General features: G+C 36.1%; 1 protein-coding gene across 2 annotated transcripts; it reads right to left on the bottom strand.

Moving 5' to 3' along the window:
- Nucleotides 1-26,749, bottom strand: gabrg1 (gamma-aminobutyric acid (GABA) A receptor, gamma 1). Of its 2 annotated transcripts, none has more exons than XM_015393264.1 (9): nt 26,548-26,749; nt 12,077-12,237; nt 11,776-11,843; nt 10,019-10,239; nt 9,687-9,769; nt 6,021-6,158; nt 5,782-5,934; nt 3,464-3,666; nt 1-3,389 (listed from the first exon to the last, which is right to left on the bottom strand). In XM_015393264.1, the coding sequence occupies exons 1-9, from the start codon at nt 26,622-26,624 to the stop codon at nt 3,108-3,110; spliced, it is 1,386 nt and encodes a 461-aa protein (XP_015248750.1). In that variant the 5' UTR covers nt 26,625-26,749; the 3' UTR covers nt 1-3,107. The 2 variants fall into 2 exon arrangements, with proteins under 2 accessions (XP_015248750.1, XP_015248751.1); XM_015393265.1 differs by having other exon boundaries at nt 1-3,386.

Raw genomic sequence — 26,749 nt, 5'->3', positions numbered from 1 at the left:
TCTGTCTAAGACAACATGAATTCTGAATTATGTTTCAAACTTATTACTTTCATTTGATCCAATACAAAGTGATATTAACATAAAAAACATATAATCTGACCTTTTCTTTGTAGCATCTACCAAACATTTTGGCTGTACTCTAGTCCTGCAAATTACCACTTTCATTGTGTAGGAAGAAAATTTAGCTTTTCGATGTTTTCTAGTTTGGGTAAAATAAGTAAAGGAGTTGGTTCTTCTATTAACAGCATATTTAATCAATCTTTTCATAAAATTGATATCCGACAGATGTGTCATGATTGCAGAAAAAAACTTATGAAGAGCGATGGTGTTGTTTGGAAAGTCCAAATTCAGCTTAATCGCACATAATTACCATAAGACAAAGGAAGTAATAACTTGAATGTGGGGTCAAAAAGTGAAAATGTAATAATAATGTCTCCAGGAGAGAGTTCCAAGTCAGGAACCATCAATCAGACCCCACCAGTGGTTGATGACACTTGAAACAAAAGCAGTATTCTGAAATACTAAAATTTCAGCAGCTTTAAGGTAGACATTGCAATTTCTTCTCCTGTTCTACCAGCATTATTACTCTGATATACTTAGGAATCAGAATTCATACATTCTGCCAAAAACCCAATGAGAATAACTCAGCCAGCCTCACTTTTTCCCACATTATCAATCATGTGGCTAATGCAACAGACATATCCATAGAGGGGAATTAAAACTCTCAAAAGGCATCTGCATACAAAGATTCTGTCTGTACCATCACCTGAAAAACAAAAAAAAACAGGTGATTGTACACCTATTGATTATTGTCAAACATCCCTAGTTAATTTATTTAATCTGTGGACATTAGAAGCTATTATGTTGTGACAAAAGACATAATGTGCAAATGATCGATGGTCCTCTTAGTGGTCTGGCTGTTGTCTTCCTGCAAGATGTCTCTGCGTTGACATTTTCTGCTCAAGTCCTCTTCATTTACCCATTGGCTGTTTCTATGTACTAAGATTCTGTTCATCATTTCAAGGAAAATAGAAATATTAAAAAAAATTAAGTACTCATTATTGTTTTTGCTGTTGTTAGCAAGTAAGCCACATTTTCTACTTATTCCAAGCAAAATGCCTTTATTTGTTATTTTAGAAAAAATATGCGTGGTTAAAGTCATAGTGTTATGGGCTTCCATGAGCGTTCAAATACAGTATGTTCTCTCTCTCGCTCGCTCTTTATTTTTTTATATATATATATCTATATATATATAGATATATATCAAAATATTATCATTAAATGCGCTACCAGGTTTACAGGCATTGTACAGCTCAAAGTTACATTTTTTCTAAATATTTACAAGAGGTTCTTAACAGCTTTAAAGCAGAGTGGAAGGGTTTTTAATAATATGGAGTCCCTGTGCAAAACAAAAGCCTTTAAATATTTAGCAGGAATGGTTGATTTTGGTTTACGAACCAGGAAAATTACTCCTTATTGTCTGACACTTTGGGGTTTTTTCAAGGAAACAAATAGAGAGAATGCCGCCTGAAACCATTCATGGCTTGGTAACCGGAATTACTGAACACCTGTAATAAAACGATTTGGAATGTATATATGCATCGCTCATAGAGCTAGAACTACCCATAATGCAGCAGTGTTTTAATGCTACTATGATAGTTAAGATGGCAGCAGAAATGGAGCAATTAAATGATGTACTAAATGAGCTAGATATATCTTTTAAAGCTTAAAAAATGGTTGCTGTACAGTTGTTCTTTATTTTCTTGTCTTTAAGACATATTTGCATCATTTGTAGTTTTCTGACTGGTTCTAACCAGTTTCCGCTGAACGAGGTAGTCTCACCCTTTGAAATTTGTCTCTACCTGTTGCTTTTTAGACTAATTTGCTGTGTATATGGCATAAATAATTCTGACTTGTCAGGCTCAGGAACATTACAAGGTGTAAAAAAACAACAAAGATTTGCGACGTACAATCCAAAATGCAGGAATGTATGTATAGCATTGAATACAGATATGGAGACAGTATGCACTGGCTTTGCTGCTATGATCACAGCCTCTCCTTTTTCAAGAAGTGTGTTCTGTTACAGAGGGGTTTGGTTCTTTTTCATTTCAGTCACATTGGCCTTCTCCACATTTCTGTTGCAGGACAGAACTCGCCTTCAACTAAAACTAAAAGACAAAAAATTGAAAGCTGTGTAATCTAACAACCCTTATCAGCATAATACAAGTTAAATTCTTTACTTTTCAAATAAATGATCTTTTTCAATACATGAATGATGAATAAAATTATCTAAATGGGTACTTCTTCTCTTTGACAATCAATATGCTACCAAAAGCTGCCCTTTATATTTCTATTGCTGTATTGAAATATAGGAAAATGTTACTGAGAAGTTCTTATGCCACAGACCTGTATAAAGTTATGTGCAGCCTTTCATGGATCCAAATGAACTTTTTTAGTAAGAAAACAATCAATTTACAGCTGGAAAGGTTGAATTAAGAACTGATGTGTTAACCTGAACAGGGCATTAACTCAATCTTTTTTTGCAACACATAATTCATAAAAGTATAAAATCTGTCTGCCCTAAAAACAACTGTCATCGTTCCTGATAGTCCACAGAAAAGGAGGACAGTGCGTTGTATTTTTAAAGGTACGTTCCCTGATTCTTCAGAATAACATTAATCACTTATTGTTCGGATAAGTTACTGGCTTTTCTGAGAAAAGTCAAGGAACCTATTTTCCAATTGATTTAATTCCAGCTGCAAAGTGTAAAGCAAGATATCAATGCAAAGTGGCAAAGAGAAATATTAGGGCTGTTGTAGTAAAGATTAATGGCAATAGTTCCTCTGTGTAGACTGGAGTTTGTACATGTGCAAACAGTATATTACAGCTAATTTCCAGAAGAAATAGCCAAACTTTGATCCTGTTTCCTGATTGCTGTGCAGGGAAAAGGTATTGAAGCTGTTATTACTAATATGCCATGCCTCTCTGCAGCCGGGCCTTTAATATTATCAAAGCAAAAGTTTGCAGTGTTATTTATAGCTTATCTAAAAGCAGCTGTTTGCAGATGTTAAACTCCAGCTAATTTGTTTATAAATAAGCATTCTGTTTTATAAATACAGATAAGCAATCCAGTAAACTAGATTAAAAAGGCCAAAAGCTGTAGGAAAAAATATCCGCGAGTACGAATCTATTTTGGACACCCGTACGTGCATCCTATTTTCTCGCCAGGCCCCCGATCGACAGTCGTCAAAGCAGCAGAAGAAACTGGCGCAGTCTTTTCCATCTAAACAGTCATATGCATAGTCGTCATCCTCGTGATATGGCACAATGTTGTTCATCTGCAACAGGGACGTTCCAGGTCGGATATTTACCATGCTTGGGACTTTCTGCTGCAAAGGAGACAAGGTTACTTTCGCAGCACTAATAAGATTCAAGACTATCTGATTGAGAAGAATGTTTGTACCTGAGCACTGTTGTTTGCTTTACCCTTCTTGGTCTGCCGGTTGCTGGTGAAGTAGTGCAATGTGCCGTATTCCATGAGAGCCGCAAAGGTGAAGATGAAGCAGACAGAGACGAACAGATCCATGGCAGTGATGTAGGAAACCTTCGGCAGAGACTTTCTAGAGATGGTGCTCAGAGTTGTCATAGTGAGTACTGTAGTGATTCCTGCAGAAGGCAAGGCAAGGCAAATTTATTTGTATAGCACAATTCAGTACAAAGACAGTGCAAAGTGCTTTACATGATTAAAATACAGGAAGATAAAACAGAATCAAAGCAAGTAGGAAAAAATAAAAAAAACAAATAAAATAAAATAAAAAATGCAGAAACAAAAAAAGAATATTAAAAACATTTGGATTAAAGAAAACATGTTTTTGTTGAACTGTTTAACTAGAATAGTCGAAGGCAATCCTAAACAAATGTGTTTTTAGTCTTGATTTAAAGGAACTCAGGCTTTCCGCACTTTTACAGTTTTCTGGAAGTTTGTTCCAGATAAGTGGAGCATAGGAACTAAATGCTGCTTCTCCAAGGGATCAAATCCTGAATTAGAAGTCAAATGCATCTATTCACAAGGTAAACATAAAACCAGGAAATTCTGCTGGATAGTTGGATATTGAGTTGGAATGCAAGGAAAAGATGCCTAGTAACTGGAAACAGTCATTACAAGAACTGTATAATAATTGGTCTGAAAACAAAATGTTGTTTGGTTTTTTCAACTCAGCCAACTTAGCCTATATCATTACAATGGTAGTGATGCTTTAGTGTCTAGATTTTTACACAGTGAATGAGATTATGATTAGTATTTTCAACATTAAGGTTTTTAAAAATTGCAAATGTAGCCTAGGTACAGCGGTTGTTCCTTCAGTCAGCAACTCTGGGTCGGGGTTAAAAACAAAAAAAGAGAAAGCTGATGTTATTACAGCCATGTTCCTCTGATTTATCCTTTATAGGGCATCCAATTCTGCCCAATTATGGTCTATAAAAGATAACAAAAAATGGTTACAATTTTTAAAACTCACATTTAAGGTAGAAGTTTGGTTAATGTGCAGGACCCACATAGAGGCTGCTAGTTATTAATACTAATGCTAACAATGCTTTTTGTTAACATGAGATACTGAAGTTTAAATCAGAAACGTATTATTAATAATTATTTAGTCTTTGTTTTGAAATGATGATAAAATCCTGCTATTACTCTCTCACACACATAAGCCCTGGTCGACTAAAGATTTGCAGGAATAAAACCCTGTGTGTACTTGGCTCATCTCCTGACCAAGTGCGTACTGGTTTAAAGTTTGTTGACTTACATCTACAAATCTAGACATGTTTGCATGTTTTTTTTTATCAACAGTTTATTAATTCTTATTAAAAGTCGGGTACAAACTTCAAATTTTTGCAGCCATTCTGGTGAGAAGAAGGCATATAAAATGACAGACAAAGGAGAAACATTACATATTTGGACTGGCAGAAATGAAAATAGCAGAGGCATATTGTCCATTCCATATCCATGTCTAGCATTTCTCCATGGGCGGTGGATTTATTTAAGAGGGTTAGAACTGTGGGGGTATCGCTCTGTGCAGCACTTGAACAATCGTACATTTATTGAAGAATAACCAGATTAAGTGGCTCGTAAAAAAGTCTGTTTCCAAGAACAAAAATAATAGTTCATGTAATAAAGTGCAGCCATGATGAATATGAAAGTTTCCACAGTGGAGTGAACATTTGTTATGAAACAAATAGCTTCAGTTTGTATTTTATGGCCACTGTTCACACAGCTAAGGTCGTCAAAAAAGGCTGCAACAGCTACTTTCACCTGTAAGTGTCAGTATTAGAGATGATGATGTATGATAAGAAAAAGGAAACATTGTTTTTGGAGAACTTAAACAATGTTTTCATTTTTATTGTAAAAAAAAAAATATTTTATATTATCTCAAAAAAAAAAAAAATTCTCCATTCATTAAAAATGATTTTCGTCATCTGGTGTGTTTAGAAAGATGACATGAGAGAAGTTTTTGAATGAAACTGCTTTCAGAAATTGAAAAACATTGACCTTCATTGGATCGTTTGTTATAATTTGATGCATGAATTTTTCTATTAAACTTTAAAACTATGTTTAACTGGATAAGTATGTATTTGGCCTATGATTGATGCTGTCTTTGCTAGTCTATTGGTTATCAATTCTGGTCAGATGTGTTATTTTATTGGCTCATAGGGAAAGAAAACGGGCAAGAGCTCAAAGTGGAAGAATGTTCAACTTTCAGAAGTCAATGTGTTAGGATTTCGAACCTAGAGATGTCCGAGCTGGCACGGCATCCTTGTTAATCCAGAAAGAGACCCAGGATAAGACCACAATCATACTGCAGGGAATGTAGGTCTGGATGGTGAAGTAGCCCATCCGCCGACTCAGATCAAAAAAGATTGTCATGATGACATATTCCCCTGAAAGATATATAGAGAATGATAGAATGATTTTTTTTTACATTGTTGCAGGTAAAGCTGCAGTATATAAGAGGATTTTGTCAAACCTGACTGTGTGTGCGCCTCATCGGTGGTATTCCTCATCCCTACAAAAGCAAACTGGTAGAGTCTCCAGTAACGCTGGTCGGCCACCTCCACAGCCCTCCGTTGCCATCGATATGTGATCTCGTTTTTTGGATAACCATCTGTAGATAAGCCCCAAACAGATTGTAACAAAAAATGTCCCTGGGTTGTGCAGTATTAAACATCATTCAATGTTTCTCACACAGACTTTGCATGAAAGATGGATTTAGCCACAGCATCTTTAAGTAAAGCTAATTTGAGTTTCAGATTATCAGTCACTTCTAGGGACCCAGAGAACTGACATGGTGAAAAGAAAAGAGATATAGTGTGTGCACAAAATAACAAGAAAAACTGTGTCCATGAAATGTACATAATGTGTGCACAAAATAGTAATTTATTTCCATGGCCGCAATATAGGTATAAAATGTGTATGGAAAACTAGAATAAAATCTTTCTGCAAAGCTCACCTATAGGAACAAAGGAACATGACAACATGATGTATAGAGATAGACTGATCAAGTTTTCTTTGGGGAGATGAATACTGAAAGGCCTGGCATTGCAAGGAATTCCCAATAATCCGAGGGATTTAAAAAGAATTCTGACAGAAGGTCGCTTCCCCGACAGATGAACGATTCTGAAACAGTTCATTGTTGACCAAATCCAATGCTCTGGATGCTCTGCCAGTGGATGTATCAGATGTGTGCAAATACTTAAACACGAGGTAACGTAGCTGCCACAAATAAAGGCCTGCACATATTTGCGTGGACATTTGTTTTAATTGAGGTGTGGGCAAAGTAAAAGGTTTACATCCATATATGTAATGTCTCACTACACTGTTTGGCATTAGAGGACACTTCTTGCAAGGAATGAGTATTCATGCCAGACTGTGTTAAATGGGAATGAGCTAACAAGTTAAAAACTGACAAGGACACTCTCTTCAGTGCAGCCAGTCATAAGGACTTCATTTCGTTTTTTAAAGCTATTTGGCAAACTTGTCCAATGACGCCATGGCAGTGTGGGAAATGAAGAGATGTAGGAAATGGTTTGCTCGACTATGAAGGCTGAAATGTATGCGCAGACTCCATATGGCTTACAGTATGTGCACCGTCTGCATATCAAGTATGTGGAAGCCTATAGTTGCCTACTTTGTTGAAACGAAACAGTACCTCCTGGGAACACATTAGTATTTGAGAAGCACACATCTCTTTTTTTCCCCCTGTGTCAGTTTTCAGGCTCCGCACACAAACATTATTTTCTCTTTACAAAAAACCATTTACTATAACCATAGCCAGCTTAACTGTAAACAATATGATCAAAACAGGTGTAATAAAACTTAAACCTAATTAATGGAGTTGATGTAGAAATTCTTTTTTCAATGCCATCTTGGATGTTACACCAACATGGAGCAATTTATTACCTAATTTGTGATCTAAATGAAGGATAAAAGAGCTGGAAAAATAAATTGCTTTGTGTTTATTAGTCCTATCCCTTCTATTTGCTGCTATGATCTAATGATGGCCAAGAAGATCCTGAGACTTGCTTCGTTAGTGTTCTCTGAAAGGAAGAGCAAGAAGTTTTAAATTTCATTAACTGGACACGCATGACAGATTCTGAGATCTGTAAGGGCGCCCTGGACCTTTTCTTTTTAACTTCTATTAAAATGCTGCGATATTTCCTGCAACATGGAAGTGTTTCACACTTTCAGAATGTTTTGAAAAGCTCCTGGAAAATTATCTTAAGTAAACCCTTGAACTGACGCATTGAAGTTTATAGGTATTGTTGAGCATTAATCAAGCAGCAAATAAATTAGTTGCAAAGGATGAAAGATGACTTGTCAATTCAAAAGGACTAGATTATTTTTGTCTAAGTAGTAAAAGGTATTTCCTCTTAAAAGTTTTAAGAGAACAAGCAGGCTTGTAAGCAAATTTGGCTGCGTTTGAGGTGAGTGGACGGATAATTCAGTTTAGGAGGAAGCCCTAAAATCAATACGACTTCAAACTGTTACTTTAGTATTATTAGAAAATTCAACAAATTTACATCCTCAAGTTATGAAGGCAAATACAAAAAGCAAATGTACTGTGTGTCTAATTAGAAAAGCCTTTCCATCATAGTGGCTATGTCCTTCCTTCACAAAATCTATGACTGGTTGTAGCTCACAGGACACAGCATTAAGACAATGAAAAGGGAAGCATTCATGATGTCACTGACCTGTTCAGTCACAATAAAGTTTCTCAAACAAGCATATTATTGATTATTGTAAACAGTCTAGGTAGTTTTATATGTTAAAGTTGGCTAAAGTGGTGAGATGTTTATTCAGTCACTGGTACTATGGGAAAATATTTGATCCTCTTTACAGTATGCATTAGAAGATAGACATACCAATCGAAGTTATTCAGTTTGATTATTCTTTGATTTTCGACTTGTTTAATCTATGTAACACAAAAAAAGGCTAAAAGGTAATGTAGTAAACATGGTTGGAAAAGTATAAAATGAAATTGTTGGTTTAATTTCAGATTAGGTGACAGTGGAACTCCTCTGAAGGCTCAAAGGTCAGAGAAGACGGACTTTGTGATGAATCAAAATAGGCTAAATATACACATAGATTCACAATATTTTGTATTTCTAAGACTAGAGAAAAAAATAACATAGTAATCATGGTTGAAAATTGTATTTTTATCTACTATCTTCAAACAATTCTACAGAAGAATTATTTGTACAAGTGACAGTTTGAGCTGCCCTTTTATAATTTTAGCTTGCCTGAGAGTGATGGAAGAAGAATAGTTTAATAATAAAATGTAATTAACCAGTATCATGAAATTATCGAAATTATAAAAAAAGACTAAGTCTTCAATAAATGTCTCCTAATGACATGCTGGCTTAATAATTTATCATATCTTTCCAGCATTACTGTTAAACAAAAGTTAATTTCAAATCATCATTTGACCATTTGAAGGAGAGATATTAAATAAATGAACAAATATTTTCCTTATCTTCCTGCTATACATCTTAAAGATTTGCTGATTAAAAGACGGCTGATTGAAGGCTTCTCATCAGAACATAAATTATTGGACTTTATTTGGACTTTAATTAATTTTCACATGGATAATTTCTTGGCAATGCTGTTAGTGATGAAATATCAAATTGCTTATATCAATTGTTTTTAATTTTGAAGTTCACTCCTGACAGTTTTGTACTCGGCTGAGGTTAAAAGTTTTGTTTCGGCTTTAGTTTATCACAAACACATGCTGATTTGATGACATTTACAGTGACTGAACTGCCTCTGACATTTGACTTAAACTCAGTGGAATAGTATTTGTATATTCCACTGGTGTGTTGAAGATCAGGATTATGATAAGCCATGAGAGGCGAAAGCACAATGCAGGAGACAAATGAAGGTTGACACAGACAGCATGAATCAGACTGGGAAAGGGTGCAGAAATCATTAAGTCTTTCAGGAGAAATGGTACTGGATGACCTCCTCTTTCTGCTGGTGGAGCAGATGATAGATTAGTACAGCCTCAAGCAGATGGGCTCTTTGGCAGGGAGAATGAACACAGGCATTGCCCCTGTGCTTGCCCCTTTTTCTAGGAGAGCTATGGAAGTCAAGATGGCGGTTTGCAAATGAGAGAAAGTTACGTTTGACGACATACAGCTCGAAAACTCCAGCGGGCATGAGTGTTCATCCATTGGAAAGTTATGCAGCTTAAGGTAACACTCCGCATTAATAGTCAACCTGATAAAACAGAATTGTGACAGAGAAGAAAATCAACTTTCAACATTTTTTTTGTGTGTCTTTTTTCCAGTTGGAAATAACACCATTTAAAACAGACAAATAGATCACGCTTTGACAGACTGGGGTTATTTTAAAGAGAAACACAGATACACCACACTAAAGCTGCACATACAACAAATGTGTTTAGAGTTAACTTTAAATATGGAGCCAAAATCTATTTGAAAACATGGTCTCTGGGTTGTGTCCTACCTTAGCGTGTACATGACTCTCCCATTACTCCACAGCCTCAGAAGTCGGTTGGGAGTTGTGATCCAGTGGGCATCAGATTTTCGGGAATTCCTGAAGAAGGTGTCGGGAATCCAGATTTTGCCTACCATGTTACTATTGAGCATGAGCAGCTTCATTGAACTGTTGAACTTCAGTCGGCTGTCATACCACGTCTGGGCAAAGAAGATGTCAATGGTGTACTCCTGCAGGCGAAGGTTGTTAACAGAAATGACTTTATGTTAAGAACATATTTCCTACTTTCTGTTGAAGTCCCAGTGGACACACCTTGTTCTGTTAATTTTCAAAATTTCTTTCAAAACTAATGAGTTTGTATTTTAAACATTTTCACCGTGGATGAAGATCATGTTATGATGTCAAAATCCATTTTTCTGTTTACATCATGCATGACTAACAAACACATTTGTGGTTTGATCGAGAGAATGAAGCCTGCCTACACTACAGCCCCCTTAATGGCTATATCATCAAGAAGCTTTCTACAGAAACCTAGCGGTTGCATAACTTTCCACATTTTTTTGTTTTTTTCACAACAACAAAGAATACAAATTGGTTTAATTTCACTCCTCAAAGGTATTTTTTTGGGATGCAGCCTTGTTCTCATAAAGCTTTTTAAAATAATTAATCTCCTCGAGTTCTGCAGATGCCTGGTAAAGAGTTGTTTATTTGATTAAGGTGTTTAACACCTCTGAAATAATAGGCTGCTTACTCCTTACTGACCATAAGCTTCATTTATCTTTTGGGTGGAAAAGAAGAAGGGGTTTGATCAGGTACTTGACCAGACATCGGAACAAGAAGGGTTTAACGATGCGTTCACACTGAGTGCAGTGTCTGCTGTAATATCTGTCTGCACCATGGGGAGTCGACAGCATTTTAGATGCACAGCAGCTTCACAGCTTAAAGAGGATTGTGTCATCAAGTGGTAGGAACTTGAGCTTCTTTCTGCTGGACAGTTTTAAAATGGCAGACAGGGATTTTATCAAGCCAGTCACAGAGCTTTTTTTGCTGTGGTATGCTGAAAGCTGTCGATATTTATGTGTCCACCCCCTTTTCTCGACATGGATCCAGTCTGAGGAATACCACCAGCTACTCATAGAGCTCCGTCTAGATGAAAAGTCAGATTCATCTAGAGAGCACCAGTGCATTATGAATGTAAAAACTTTGTCTCCACTCAAGGTCTTGGGAAGATAATTTCCTCACCTTAATAATTTTTTTCTTTTTTGTAGGTTGCTACCTAATCCAATGCATATCCAAGTGTGCTTCAAAGGGGCAAAAGATACAGTACTTAAACCTGGAAACCTTCCTCATTGACACTTTCCAGCTCTTTCTAAGGGATCCCTAGACTTTTTCCCTAAAAGAAGTACCTAAACATCTCTGACTTTTCTGTGCTTACTGCTGTTTTGTGTGGGTTACTTGCACTCTGTGTGATGATTGGCTCATGCAAGGAAAAATAACTAAAGATATGCAAACTATTCCCTTTTTATGATTCTAATGTCATGAAAAATAATCCCTTTCATAAAAAAATTACTAAAAAAGGTAGTTTTGTGCAAGCCTGACGCAATTATGTCGACTGGTACATTTATATTTTATGTTTGTGCACCTCCTGCTAAATTTGTTTCAAATTTATATGAAAAAACGTATCTTGATGCTCATTCTGAAGAACTTTTTAAAGTATTCGATGCAATAAAAACAAGCTGTAGTTAAATCATCAGAAACATTCTTACCATGTTGATAGGATCCACTGGTCCAATACTGTTGACATAAACTGCTGTTTCAATCACTGTCGGTCGTACTGAAACATAGCATAGTGTTTACTGTAACCACAAAGAATATTCAATAAAATCAGCACAAATTAACTCAAAAATATACAAAAGTGAACTCCACTCTGAATATTGAGGGCATGTTTTCTCCAAAGCAGAAGTTGTTACTCTACAGCTGAATAACTGATTGGGATGTTTAATTTCTCCTTGAGAAGAGAGGAAGATGTTTGTTCTTTTAATCTATTTATGTTTATTTTTATCTTACCTCCAATGTCAGGTCGAAGTTTGTTGTCGTAACCCTGCAGCAGTTTATTCAAGATCAAAGTCACATCGCTTTCATAGACCTTAGGCGATAGCACCCAGGTTTTATTTATAGGAACATCTTCATAATCTTCATCCTCCTGTTTACTGGGACCAGTGGCTGAACTGAAAAGAGAGAACCCAATAAACATAGGTTTTAACATCAAAAGAGAATCAGAATTCAACAGATCCTAAGAACTGAAGGTGAAAATCAATGTCCAATATGACTCAAGCAGTTCTGTCTGTAACTTTTTCACCCTGAAAGGAAAGTGGAGGTGTTTGCTCACCACTTGGTGAGTCATATCACATGGTCAGCAAACTTCTATTAGACTGTGAACCTTGCCAAGAACACATCCTGGAGGTATTTATGCTGGAATGTGTTTGAGCATATGCCAAACACATTTTACTTTTACCCTCACACAACATCTCAGCACATCTAACTGATAATTTATATTTGGCTTTCTCATTTTTACATTGATTGGCTGCATGCATGGTTTTTATTTTTTTGGCAGCTTATTGCACTCTCCGTAAAACACAAAACACATTCTTGGTAAAGAAATCTACACTCCTTTAGTTTTAGGGCTTTATGAAATAAATAAAAAGTATCGGTTCTTTGTCAAATCCTGAAATTATTTCAAGTGTACAAAAAACATTAAAATATCCACACTAATATCCATTTATCGATTTTCCACCACGCTTATCCCGAGAGGCAGGGTACACCCTGGACAGTCCACCGCAGTAAAATACACCAATATATATATATATATATATATATATATATATATATATATATATTGCTGTAGATATATAAAAAAATCCTAAGTGTTTGAAGCGTCAGACATTATCTGGTCCCTCATATGGTCTATGGCCTGTAGTTATATGGAGCGTTATTATGACACTTTACTTAATGTTCAGCCATTCACACGATAATGGTGGCACTGTAGCCTCAATGGCCCTGGGGCATTCTGAAAAACACAAAGATGCCATACAATGTGTTATCTTATATCTAAATGCCTTAATTTGTAAAAGTAAAAAAAATCCTTATGAATACATTTAAGATTTGTATTTTCTCCCTGTTGTCAACCACATTGTTTAGTACGAGAAGAAGGTGAAGAATATGAAAATAAAACTATCAAGCAAATGTTGTAAAGGGGATGCATGAAAACAACTTTACACCATTGATATATTCGATCAGCGGTTCTGTTAGTCTTCTTTCTCGTGTTTTCGTTTAAAACTAATTGGTTCCCAACCTTAAGCCACTGGCTTGTAAGAAATGTAGCAGCTTCCTAAGGGGTTGTAGATTCTAGTTGCTGAATTATGGCTGATATTCATACAATTGTTATTTTTACTCTTAGTTCAGTAGAGTTGTAATCTTGTAACTTGTATTTGTAACTTTTCAACGTGTATTCTCACAGATTAATCATCTGAGGTCACATGTAAAAATATACATCTTCTATTATATAGTATTATATATTATATTTAACTAATTTAGGTTACTGACCTATACAACAAATTCACATATGTATACATCTTTATTTACATTTTTCTAGCCTCATACTGTACCCTTTGATCAAGGCGAAAGGCAATACGGGGGAGTTGTCTTACCCAATCAAACAAAGATTAAAACAGATGGAGCTCCATATTACAGTGGGATGGAGGCTGTGGGGCTGTTCTCTTTCAATGGGGCTCAGTTTATTAATGTTTGTAGATATTTTTTTTTAATCTTCACAGGTATCCTAAATTCCATGAAGAGCATTTAAATCATATTGAGGTCTGGACTTTCACTGGTTAGTTATGTTGCTTGTTTTCCCCCCCTCAAGACATTCTGTTTTACATTAGCAGCTTTGTTGTGGATCATTAAGATATTAATGCTCCAATTTGGATAACACTTCATCCGTTAGACAGATGGCATAATATTAGAGTCTAGAACATTAGCTCTGTAGCCTTCAAGTCTAATTCATGCAGTTACAGAAAAAAAATGTTTTCTACAAATTACCTGATAGTCCCTTTGAAATAGATGTAAGGCAACCATTACTTCTTTAACCCGTTAATCACCCATTGCCTATCAGAGGGCTCAAGAGACTTAAGGGTTTCATTGAGGATGAAAAAATTATTGCCAAGGTCTTTCCATTTTAATGTTGTTAATACACACTGTGATGTTTTCAAAAACAAATCGACAAAGTTCTGTTTTATAGAGGTGCTGAAATGATTTATTATCACTCGATTAATGCGTTTGATCAGCAACACCGAGGCATTTTGCTACCTCTTAAATCCTTTAACAGCGATTAAACGGCAGGGATGCTTTTCCATTTAGGCTTCATCCCTGTTCAGTTATTTGATGACAAAGTGAACTCTGTGTGATTTTGGACACATGATAACCAAAACAAGATAAGCAATAAAACAAAACACATAATGAAAATAAATATAACAATAAACAAGAAAGCTTCTCAACATGATTGCGAAATCATGCAAAAACACCAGGTGTTTTGAAACTCAAGGCTGTCATTAGTGCAGATGAAGGTGATGTGGTGCATAAATAAAATCCGTAGTAAATATTTGTTCAGGTGCTGCTGTAGAATTAACACATCTAAAACATCTATTCTATTTTTACCAGTAATGCTTCACTCTTGATATCTAGATTTTCAGAACAGTGGAGTAACAGCTTTAATGTTTGCTGTTTCATGTTGGATTTTTGTGATGAATACCTTATTAGCTGCATCTTAAGAAAAATTAACCTGGGAAAAAAATATTAAAAAACTGGATTTTTGATTGCATTTACTTTTATTGCTATATAGAAAAAAGTCTTAAAGCTTTTATCAGTTAGATTTGCACTGATACTACTCAACTGTGTTACACCAACCATGTTTCTCAACGCACTGAAGAAGAAGAATGTATAATTTTTTTACGCTACAATTAAGGTCAAACTGACATTTCCTTTGCCAATAATTAGTATTCATTTTTAGGCCACACAGCCATTGTTTGAGGAATCAGAGAACTGCTCTAATAAATTATGAAAATCAAGATCATTTTTGTTTTATGTACTTATGATAATGATTTATCAAGAAATATATTTTCATATTATTTAATATTTTAAAAACAGAGAATCAAATTCTGATTGATAGACAAAAAGTACACCCTTTTATAGGATGTAGGGATTATGTTTATAAAAAATGATATACAGTGTGACAGTAGATGTATTAATATACAAGAATAAAAAAGAGATGTTTATTGTGCATAATTTTATCTGATTGTTGGAGATTTATTTTTAGTTTTTTTTAGTTTTTACGGCACTAGTGGCTCATATTTGACATTAGGCTGACAGGAGAGAAGGGGGGAAAGACATGCGGCAAAGGACCACAGGTCGGATTCAAATCCTGGTCAGCCGCTTCGAGGACTAAGGCCTCTGTACATTAGCCGTGCACGCTAACCACTGCGTGGCGGAGTGTAGAAATATACTATGTGTTACATAAAACTATAAAATGACCTGTACTTTTATTGTGCTTTTTTCCAACTCTAGGGTCTCAAAAAGGCTTTACATTACAATCAGTCATTAATCAAATTAACGCAAGCATTCACACACAGATGGGGGGCAAGCTACATTGTAGCCACAACTTTCCTGGGGCCCACTGACAGAAGTAAGGCTGCAGAACACAGGCGCCATCAGACCCTATTACTAACTGGGCAATTTGGGTGAAGTGTCTTGCCCAAGGAGACAACAACTGAGACGAACAGAACTGGGTTTCAAACCAATGACCCTTTTGCCTAGTCACCCATATTAAATGCTCCATTAACCCGCACATTTGCTCAAGTTGCTAGACTTTATTCTGGTGCCTCACAGAAATAGCTTACCCACGTTATTAGAAAACAGTGTCACCTCTAAAGGAGTAATGAGTGGGTAGAATCCTTGAATATCCAATATAATATTTTCCAAACGGTTGACCTTGTTGTTGTAAGAAATGAAAAAGGGGGGGGGAACAACTGAAAATGTGTAGAAACAGTCTGATTTTAACATTATATACATTTTACAAATAAGGAAACTATTTTAAACCTAAATACCTAACTTTGCATTGTTTCTTAAGAGCAAATAACATACTTCAGTTAACTTTAGTAACATTGTGCAGTCACTTTTCGATAGAACAGATTAATTCACATTTTCATACCCAGCATTGAGATGCAGAAACTGCATTTCTCTGTAAATTTTTTTACTGTTTTAGATTTTAATTGACTGTTTTCCTAAATTTAACAAAATAAAATACATCTAAACCTAAAAAACTGTCCTACCCCACAACTCATATACATCCCTAATCTGAATCTATAATTATACGAGGAGCTTTAATAATATACCTGTTTAAATCCAATATTAAAGGCTGGATGCTTCATCCTTTCCCCACTGCAAAATTCATTGTAATTGTTCCAGAGATTGTGCTGCGAGAGGAAGTTCAACATTACTAGGACTCCCCAAAGGCAAAACCAGCTTTTAGCTTATAAAGCACTGTTCTGACCTCTGCTTTTATTCCACCAAAGAAAATGAAACATCAGCATTTTTCAACCTTACAGAAAAAAACATAAATGTGCTCAATATTGTTCTTATCTTTGCACAATCCAAGCACAAAGTTAAGTCAGGTTGGGTAGGAAAGGAAGATTGGCTGAACCCAGTGCACACAGCAGCACTTTCAGAATGTAACTTAAACAGAGCTATAAGCAGTTTTATGTGTCTGTTATCTGATGAGTCCCGCTGTTTCTATTACAGGCCGTTCCACATGCTTGAACTCCCAGCTTGTGCCAAACGATGCTGCTCTTGTAGTTGCTGGGTGATAAAAACAGACCTAATACTATAAGAATCCCTGCAGACCTGGCATTCAGCCCAGGATTTAAGCTACTCTTCCCTGAATGACTTCTGAGAGTCATGATCTCATCCATGACACAGTGACCTAATGTGTGAAAAATCTGTCTGTGTAGTCACCTTATAGCCTAAATAAATCCGCTGACATTGAGCAAAGATCTAAGTGCTGACGACAATAAAAAAAATAATGAAACTACACAGCTTGAATAATGAAAAAAACTATAAAGCAGTATAAGAGATTAAAATGAGAAAAAAAAATCTTTCTTTTTGCATTAAACGTTGGAGAAAAAAAAACTGAGGTGATATTAACAAATTCAACCAGCCAATTAAATCAATTATATCTATTAAGAAATTTAAAATATATAAAAACAATAACATATCCAAGAAAAGTAAAAAAAAAAGTAATATGAGGTATTATGGTCCATTTCTAAGAACCAAGTCCTCTTTAACTTACAGTAGTTCTAGTTCAAATATACCTGATGAAAGCAGATTTATTTCAATACTTCTGTGTCTTAAACCCCTTCCTGTTATGATTTTACTTTCTGGACCTTTTGCTTCTGTGACGTTTTTATTTTTTGGGTTCTCAAGCATGCTTTGTTTTGTTCTCTGTGGTTTTCTAGATTTATATATATTTTTTAAGTATTTTTAGTTTTGCTCTGCCTGGTTTTCTCTTTTTCTTATATAATGGGTTATTTATCCTTAGGTCATGTTTTTCATAGCCTTGGCTGTTTTCAGTCCCTCCTCTAATCTTGTAGTTTTCCCCTTAGTCATTCTTTGGTTTGCAGTCATTAGTTTTATTCCCCTTCAGCCATATTTAAGTTCTTTCTAGTTACCTTTAGGGGGGGCAAGGGATTTTTCTATGAGTTTCAGGTTTCTGTCCCAGCTTGCTAGCTGCCTACTCAGGCTTAAAGGTGGAACTGTTTTGCTGTAGATTAGGGCTGCAACAACGAATCGATAAAATCGATAAAAATCGACTTTTAAAAGCGTTGGCAACGAATTTCATCATCGATTAGTTGTGTCGCGTGTAGGGCTGCAACAACGAATCGATAAAATCGATAAAAATCGACTTTTAAAAGCGTTGGCAACGAATTTCATCATCGATTAGTTGTGTCGCGCGATTAATGCGTCATCCGCCGCCGCCATCATCACTGACACTTGACTGAAACGGGGAAAGAAAAAAAAAATACGACAGAGCGAGCCAGCGCCGCAGGTGCAGTGTTGCCAACTCAGCGACTTTTCAGACCCCTCCAGTGACTATTTTTCAAAAAAGCGACAAGCGACAAATCTGGCGACTTTTTACGGTTTCACTGGCGGCTTTTGGAGACTCTTACGTGCAAGCATGTATCGTTCCTACTCTGCCGTGGGGCGCCTCGCCCATCCCAACCCTGTTCTCCCGCAGGATGTTTACCCTCAGGGTCCAGACTGCAAATGAAGCGCGCATGCGCTGGGATTGACGGCGCAAATTGATCACAATAATTAGAATAGCCTGCGCTTTGTAAAGTGAAAAAAGTCGTAACATGCAACTTTTGTAAAAACAAACTAACATGGAATGGAACCACCATGTTTGTTTCGTTTTAAAGTGGGGAAACGTAACGTTAGTTTCTCAGGTGCTCATCTGATGCTTTCCTTACCGTGTTAGTAGGTTACAGACAGTGATAAGGTTGGCTACTTATTTTACTTATAATTTCATTTGAATTAGCTTAAGCAGCGTTTATATTTACTTTATAAATAAATTAACTTGCAAATTATGAGGGCGAGGCTTTTAAAGTTTAAATCTTCTGGCAAAAATAAAGTAAAGATCCTGCAATTTATGGAAGTAAAGCAGAATAAAATCCAGCAAGATCAGTAATATGTCAATTAATTATCTGCCACATTCCCATGTAAATATCTGTCTTTGGAGGATGTGTTTTTTAGCACCCCTAGTTCTCTCATTTTTATTCCAAATACAATTTATAATTTGAATCACAGGGCTATTTTATCTCTATGGTTCAGTATTTTCTCAAGTAGCAACTTTAACTGCTATACTTTCCTGTCTTAAAAGGCAGAACTCTTCTAGTCTAAAAAAAAATCATTGTTGAAATGGGGGGACCTATTGTTTGAACCCCTTAAGGGCTTTTAAAAACAAAAATGCCTTTCTTTTTTGCGCTTTATGAAACAAAATACCCTATATTTTGTGGATATACAGCTACATTTCTCATGTAAGTTTGCGTAGTTTTAACACAAACATTTATTTTTCATATTGCACCAGTACAGTTAATGAGCAACCTGTACTTGTGTGCTTGTTTGTTCTGTCTAAAATGTTTATTTTGGAATAAAGAGGTTAATATAAAAAATATTTTTTGTCCGATTCATCGATTAATCGAAAAAATAATCGTTCGATTCATCGATTTTTAAAATAATCGTTAGTTGCAGCCCTACCGTAGATTAAAGTTATCTCCCACATGAATGTAATTCGGATGTCTATTTTTTTTTTCTCTTTTTTTTACCTAGTCAAATTTAAAGTGGTATTGAAACTTTTATGTATTAAAGTTTGCAGAGTCCTTCTCTCTCCTACACACCATGTTATCTTGTTGATTCACGTGTCTATTAACAATGGCCTTGCATCGCCTCAAGGTAATTCATATGAGACACTCACAAAAAATATCATTGTGCAGTTACACAGCTTGCCTGTAATAAAATAACAGTTATCTTATTGTCTTTTTTTATTTTACTTCCTTTATTGCACTCATTATTTAGAAAGTAATCCTATAAATGCTTAAAAGGCGCTTGACATTATGTATCATTTGCATGGAGCTGAATAGAGTACAGTCACCATGCAGAAAGGTATGTGTGTAAAGAAGAAACCACTTTGAAGTCTGAGGATCTGTAATAGGCTTTATAATACCTATGTCATGCCAGTGTGTGGCAACGTAATTAGGGCTAGTCAATGAATCGCATTTGCAATATAGTCGTGCATATAAAAACCGTAATCTTCAACTTTTGGTCACATTACATTTAACAAGAAAGAACTGGATCTCACTCCAGCCCTTTAAGTGGTGGAAATATGCTTAGAGTGGATTTGCTACCACATAGACAAGAAGAGAGAGTTGCAGCCAGTGTGCAGGTTATTCAAGCAAGAAAGAAGTAGGCACTTTTCACAGAAGAAACTAAAGTCCTGCAGCAATGGACAGAAGCACATTCAAGCCATGGACTCTGCATTTCATGTTTATCAAGGACTAATGTTTAACTCAGCAAGCTATTTTCTTAAATAGAAATGTTGAAATCTCCAGAGCATTGACGTTGCTAGTGATAGTCATCAAACGTATTATTATTCATAAAACCAGCCTAAACCAGCTCATATTACTGTATTTAAATATGAGTGTGGGAATGTGGGGAGTGTGTACCCACGAATAAAACAAAAGGCTATGAAATATTTTGAAACATTAAGCTAAAATAAAAAAAACACAAATCTTTTACGGCAAGGTAGATAACAAATCTTTCTGTAAAACACTTAAGTTTGAGTACTTGATAATGCACAGCCTCACGTCAAGCTAGAAATGAATTTCAGATCTCCATATTCCTATTGTTACTGGTCAGCATTTGTATTATTTTACAAAATCAATTATAATATGATGAAATGTATTTCGGATATCATAACACATATTCAGTCGAATTGATAAATTTCAAAACAGCCACTTAAAATGTTTAAAGATTTTAGGTATATAAAACTTAATAGTACAATTTATTTTTTGTTTTACTTTCTGAAATTGAGTTTCTGTTGCAAAAACATAATTTGTGTCATGAAACGGGACAGATGGACAGCGGGAAGTTTCAAAATGTTTAATGACAGAAAATAAACACAACAGAAACAAAATCGCAGGCTGCTTTGGATCTGCAAACATGCGGCGGCTGCAGGGGGGCGGGGCACCACGCAATCACTGACACTCTGGAGGGAGAAACACAGGTAAGTGACCACGATCATCTGACGGGAGATGAGTATCTGTATGAGTCACTTACCTGGCTTAACAGTTCAGTCCATCCTCTCCAAGGAAAGCAGGATCCGGCCGATGCACTGCCAAATGACCTGCGGCAGCCGAGCTGCCAAGAATGTTTCCAATGCAGCAACCCCAGTGAGCAAGCAGGAGACCGATTCAGGTCAGGGAAAACAGATCAGACAGGACAGTTCTGGGATCCAGGAGTCCTAAGCCCGAACAGGGGTTTAGATACGAACAGGAACAGACAGATCCAGGGTTCCAGGAATCCACAGAGCATTTAGGCCGGTTCAGAGTTCCAGGAGTCCAGCAGCAAGCTCAGACAGACATGCTCCGATGGACTCAGGCGGGCTCAGTGTTTGAGAATGACAAGACATGGTACCATGAATAATTGCAGAAACGTTAAACTGTTCTCCACCTAGGAGCCAGGCTTACAGGCGTTCCAGGCAAAAACACTGAGGGCTCAGTGGAGAACAGCTGGGACCCAATCAGTAGACAAGACAAACACAAAACCCGCTCAAGCCAATGGCCGACGGGTGATGTGGACATGAACTTTTGAATAACTAAAACTAATGAGACAAACATGCATCAAACGTCAGACAATGATCTGGCCCCAATAACTAGGCTGAGCCATATATGAGGCACTAGGTGCAGGTGGATACTTTGAGGGATGATTAGGAACTGGGCAGAGTTAGGCAGGTGAATGATATCAACAATTAAGGTCAGCAATCAGGGCAGATCATGACAGTTTAGAAAATCTGTTATTCAGTTCTAACTAGTCCTGGGATTTTGACCAGAAAGAATCTTATTTTAGTGATCTACAAATGGAACAACAGAGACGAGAGTGCTTTAACGAATGTTAAACGTTGCCATAGTGCACTTCATATAAACTTGTCCCTTGTCCTAAACAAAAAGTACTAGTATCAAGATTAAATCTTAAATAACCTAGTCATTAATATAAACAACCCTTCACTCAAAGTGTTGATAAAACACAACAGCCTGCACTGATGCATAAGTTAAAATGTTGGCTGTATCTTCTCATTACATTTGGAAGTTTTTATGGGGGTGGGTCATCAGATGAAGTGGAGCGGGATGTAACCCACCAGGGGCGCTGCTTTCAGCACTGAGCTGTAGCTCTAGATCAGCTTTGATCCTGGAGAGACTTTAAGAGATGATTCACTGAATCCTCAACAGCTCTTTCTGTCTCTACTTTCGCCTGTTCTATCTCTCATTGAGCTTAAATCAACAACAGTTACTCTGCCAACATGGATCAGTGAAGCTCTGTGCAGAAACAAACTGTTACACTGATGGCTTCATAAGTCTGTTAAACCCACAGCAGTCTGTCATTTTTATGTAAATTTTCTTACAGCTACAGAAACATCACACTGTAAGCACAGCTGAAGAGAGACACAACACATGTGAAAGTTTTATAGATTTTATAAATACTTTTAATCATAGTTTAATGTCTACATAACAAATAGTCCATGAGGCATTTTCACATGAATTAAGACCGTAAGTTTAAGTTTATACCATGAAATATGGAGAGCTAAACCACAAAATAGGTTTTGATTGGAAGACCAACACAGTTGCGCTCAGTTATATTGAAGACGTTTCGACACTGATTGTATCTAGGAGTCTTTGTGTTTTCTGTTGGCTCGCACCAGAGCAATCTGTAGTTGATGTATTTCAGCAGAATGGAGGTCCATCCTCATAAGCACATTCCATGTCAGATGCAAATCAAATCGCCACTCTTGTTTTTTCTGAGAAGAACAAGGAGTCCATCCTCGTAAGGAATGTGCTTAGGAGAATGGACCTACATATTGCTTAAGTACATTAGTGCTCCCACTACAGATTGCTCTAGTGCGTGCCAACATAATTTACAAAGACTCCTGGACCCAACAGAGAACACAACATAGAACTTATGGCCAATTCTTAAAAATCAGAAAAACAAAACCTGATTCACTCCATGCACTAAGACAAGAAGAAATCCGATTTAGCCCAGATGTGGATTCTACAAGAAATTTCAAGTCCAAAGAAAGTAAAACTTAAACTTGATAATATGTTTAACATAAAAAAGCTGGAAGATATCTAATATGCATGCAGTGACCAAAGAAAATGAAATAAAATACACTATGAAATTATATTCAAGAAATAAGATATTTGTTGTATTTTGTGAGTTCAAAGTAAATCATATTAAAAGGTCCAAATAAAACCTTTATTCAGATGTAGTAATAAATGGTTTGAAAAGCATTTGATGTTCATATGGAATGCAGACAAAATTATAACAGGAAGAGATAAAGAAAAACTAGTGTCAGTACTGGAACAAAATCTCTTTCCCTTCAAGGTCAGAATCAGATTTTCTATTTCTGGTTATGCTGTGACTGCAGCTTGATCACTAAATGTGTCTTACTTCTGTTTATAAAAACCCATCTCTTAGTTGTCCACTTCTTTCCTTAAATCAAAGATGTTATCAAAGGAAACAGGTACAAACGGTACAAAAACACAGCCTTCCCAGTCATACAAACTGATTCAAACTTAATTCCATTTTAAGTCTGCAGCAAAAAATGGAAATCCAGACATGCTGGTCCAAGATTTTATCTTCTTTCTATGTTTCAGCAAAAGTACTGGCTTTATGTTTGCACTAGCTCCTTTTGTGGCTTCATCTAGAGAAACACAAATCAGCTTTTAATCCAAATGCATGAAAACCATTAACATGGGCCTGATCTCCACAAGGTTTGTGTTTCTTAAAACAGGTGCAGTTTGTGCATGCAGAGCAGGGGTGCGTTTCACAAAGCAGTTTTACTGAAAACTATGAGTTTTTTAAACCTGAACTATGGGAAACTCAGTTTTCCATTTCACAAAGAGCGTTTCCCCAACCTCTGTTTCAGTCACCGTAGTAACATTCTCCCCAGAGCTAACCTGATCCGTAGCAGGTTTTCTTCAGTAAACTCAAGAGTGTCCTCTGTCTCCACTCTCCCTACAGCTAATCATGCTGTTTTATTTCCTGATTCAGTCAGATTTTTGTCGTAGTTTTGTGCATAAAAAAGAAAAAATCATTCACTAGGTCCGTTAAATACATTAGTATTCAAAAACAAATATTGTATGTCCTTTTGACGAGGATCTTGTTAAAGAATGATTAGCGCTTTTTCACAGAGAAATAAATATCTATAGGGAGAAGATTCTACAATTCAGTTGACATGGCATGAGATAAGTTGTTTTTCTTTTTTTTTATATGAAATGCAGATGATTTTTATTTATTTATTTTTACAGTACATGGAGAACTACTGAAATCATTTTCAGATTGCACATAAATAGATTAATTAATTCCGCAGCGGAAAAGGAATTAATTTAGGGTTAAGATTAGGATTCATTCGATAACAACCTAATGAGTCTACTGGCACAATCTGAAGCTGTTCTATGGGACTGATAACCACTAATAACGACGAGTTATTGGAATGATAACATCTGAAGCGACTGCAAACAGCCACTTAGTATTTACTTGTCAAAGAGAGAATCAAGCTGAAGAACCCATGAGATGATGAGGTTCCATCTACTAGAAAATGTTTTTCCTTCATCTTCACCTGTTGCTAGAAGTTTTCATCTAAATACATACATTGATTTACTAATATTCAAGAAATAATAATGAAATAGGCACTTCTTGTTTCCTGTTGTCATGGTGACTTGTTGAATCGGTGCTCCAATGATAATGGCTTCTCAAACGTGTTACACACTTGTGAACTCTGAGTGGACCTACTTGGAGTTGATTAAACTAATTTATAGCAGCTGTTGTGAAACTGAAAACTCAGAGTTCCCGACATTAGGCTAGATCAGTTTAGAGTTGCAGATTTGAATCTGAGTTTCTTAAACCTGCTTCTTGAAAAGAAACCCAGATCTTCAAGGAGGGTGCAAAGTATTATTTTTTTCAATACGAAGATCCTATTCTAATGACCAAAGCATGAATTCATGGGTGGGGCTATGCAAATGTGAACATTTCCAATATGTAAAAGGGTTATCCAAATCTTGCATTTATTTTTGTACTTCTAAAAGCCAGGTGTAAACTGAAACACAAAAATATCTGCAGTTATGTTTGCCACAAAGAAGACCTTGATACAACGATAGATGATGGACAGATATTCTCTGTTCATGTAAACATATTCTGACTAGATTGGTTAAGAGCACATGGGTCAGTTGTCCTTACATACCTACTGTTGTTCACAATTATTATCTGTTTAAATAATATCACTTGACCAAGCCATTATAATATTCCATTAAAAAAGATAATAAAGGTATGTGTGATTTATGCTGCCAGTGTATCATATCGATATCGCTATCTGTTCATTAGAAAAAAAAACAAAAAACAATACTACTATCATGTTTTAAGTTAAATGGCTGTATTGGGGAAACCCCTAGTTTTCAAATTATCACTTTGGTGTGAAATAAAAAAAAAAATGAATCCAGCTAGGGAGGTCTTCCATGTAGCTTTTTGGCCTGCTGGGCAGACAGTCCAACTTTTAAAGGAGTCATCACTCCTGTTAAAACATACATGTTGTTGTTGGGCTTCAGTTAAAACCTGCAGGAAAATCCTATGTGAAATTGACTAAATCATAATTTTGCATGGGCTTTTTGTTAAATTCAGAACAGAAATCCTTAACAGTTTAACCACAAATTCAACATTTTCAAACAGCTAACTAAGTACAGGTTATATAGATGTTTCATCACTTCTCAGAATTTTAGAGGAAGACCTTGGAGCTCCTTCATTTCAAATGTTCTTACTTTTTTGAACATAAATCTCATTTCAGATGTAAGTTGAGAAAAAAAATGTAACTGTTGAATTCACAACCTTTAATTACTGTAGTTTGGAGTTAACCTGCTTATCTTAATACTATAAAACACAAAATTTCTTGGTTCTTTAAATTTCCTTTCAAGAGTCCATCACTTGTGTTTGTATTATTTTGAACCTAATAATCATTCAATCTGGATGAAAAAACAAAAACACCTCAAAATAAATTTAGATTTCAGTGAATAATGACTGAATTGAAGCTTTTTGTTGTATATGAAGGTGTCAGTTTGAGGATCATTCAGACTCCCAGTCACATGACTGCAGGCTATCAAAAAATGTCACGTTTAAACAGAAAATCTGCTGAGGCTCCTTTACTGCAGCTTGTATGCAAATGCTGGATCATCATTAAATATGGTCAGGAATCTGTTGCTTAGATCACTTCCTCAATTAAAATTCCTAACAAAGTAGCCCACTTTAATGCTGAAATCTTTGAAAAATCAATAAACAGAAATAAAAATGAAGTAACATTTTAAGATAAATTGTATGTTTCTTTTCAATAACTTAAGTCAACCTCCCTTATCTTAACAGTATGTACAATTTCCACTCATGCCATCAGCTTATTAACACCAACAGAGGAAATTGAAGCCCTTTAATCTGCAAATTGCAGGTAAAAAAAAACAACAAAAAACGTCTGGCTCAGAATAAAACAAATTGCCAGGCCACATCTCATGATCTGTAGAAAAAAAATAAATAAATAAAACAAAGAAACACAGGGACACCTTCTGCAGTTATTCCTAACCCCTCTTCCCATCACGACGGGCGCATGGAAGAGGCGCACTCACCCCAGACCGAGCAGCGCGAACAGCAGCCAGGGCTTCATGGTTTTATCCCGCAGTGCTGAGAAAAGCAGCGACTTCATTCCGCAGCTGGATCAACAAAAAAAGCAGCTGTAATAAGAATAATAAAATACAGCGGTTAGAGTGAGGCTGTTTCTGTCGGTGGATCACGGCTGAATGCAGAGGATGGTGGAGGGGCATGGATCCA

The sequence above is a fragment of the Cyprinodon variegatus genome, unplaced genomic scaffold (genome assembly GCF_000732505.1).
Source record: "Cyprinodon variegatus isolate N-32 unplaced genomic scaffold, C_variegatus-1.0 Scaffold633, whole genome shotgun sequence".
Classification (NCBI taxonomy): Eukaryota; Metazoa; Chordata; class Actinopteri; order Cyprinodontiformes; family Cyprinodontidae; genus Cyprinodon; species Cyprinodon variegatus.
Note: the sequence above shows the minus strand (reverse complement) of the source record. Positions and strands in the feature narration are given on the sequence as shown.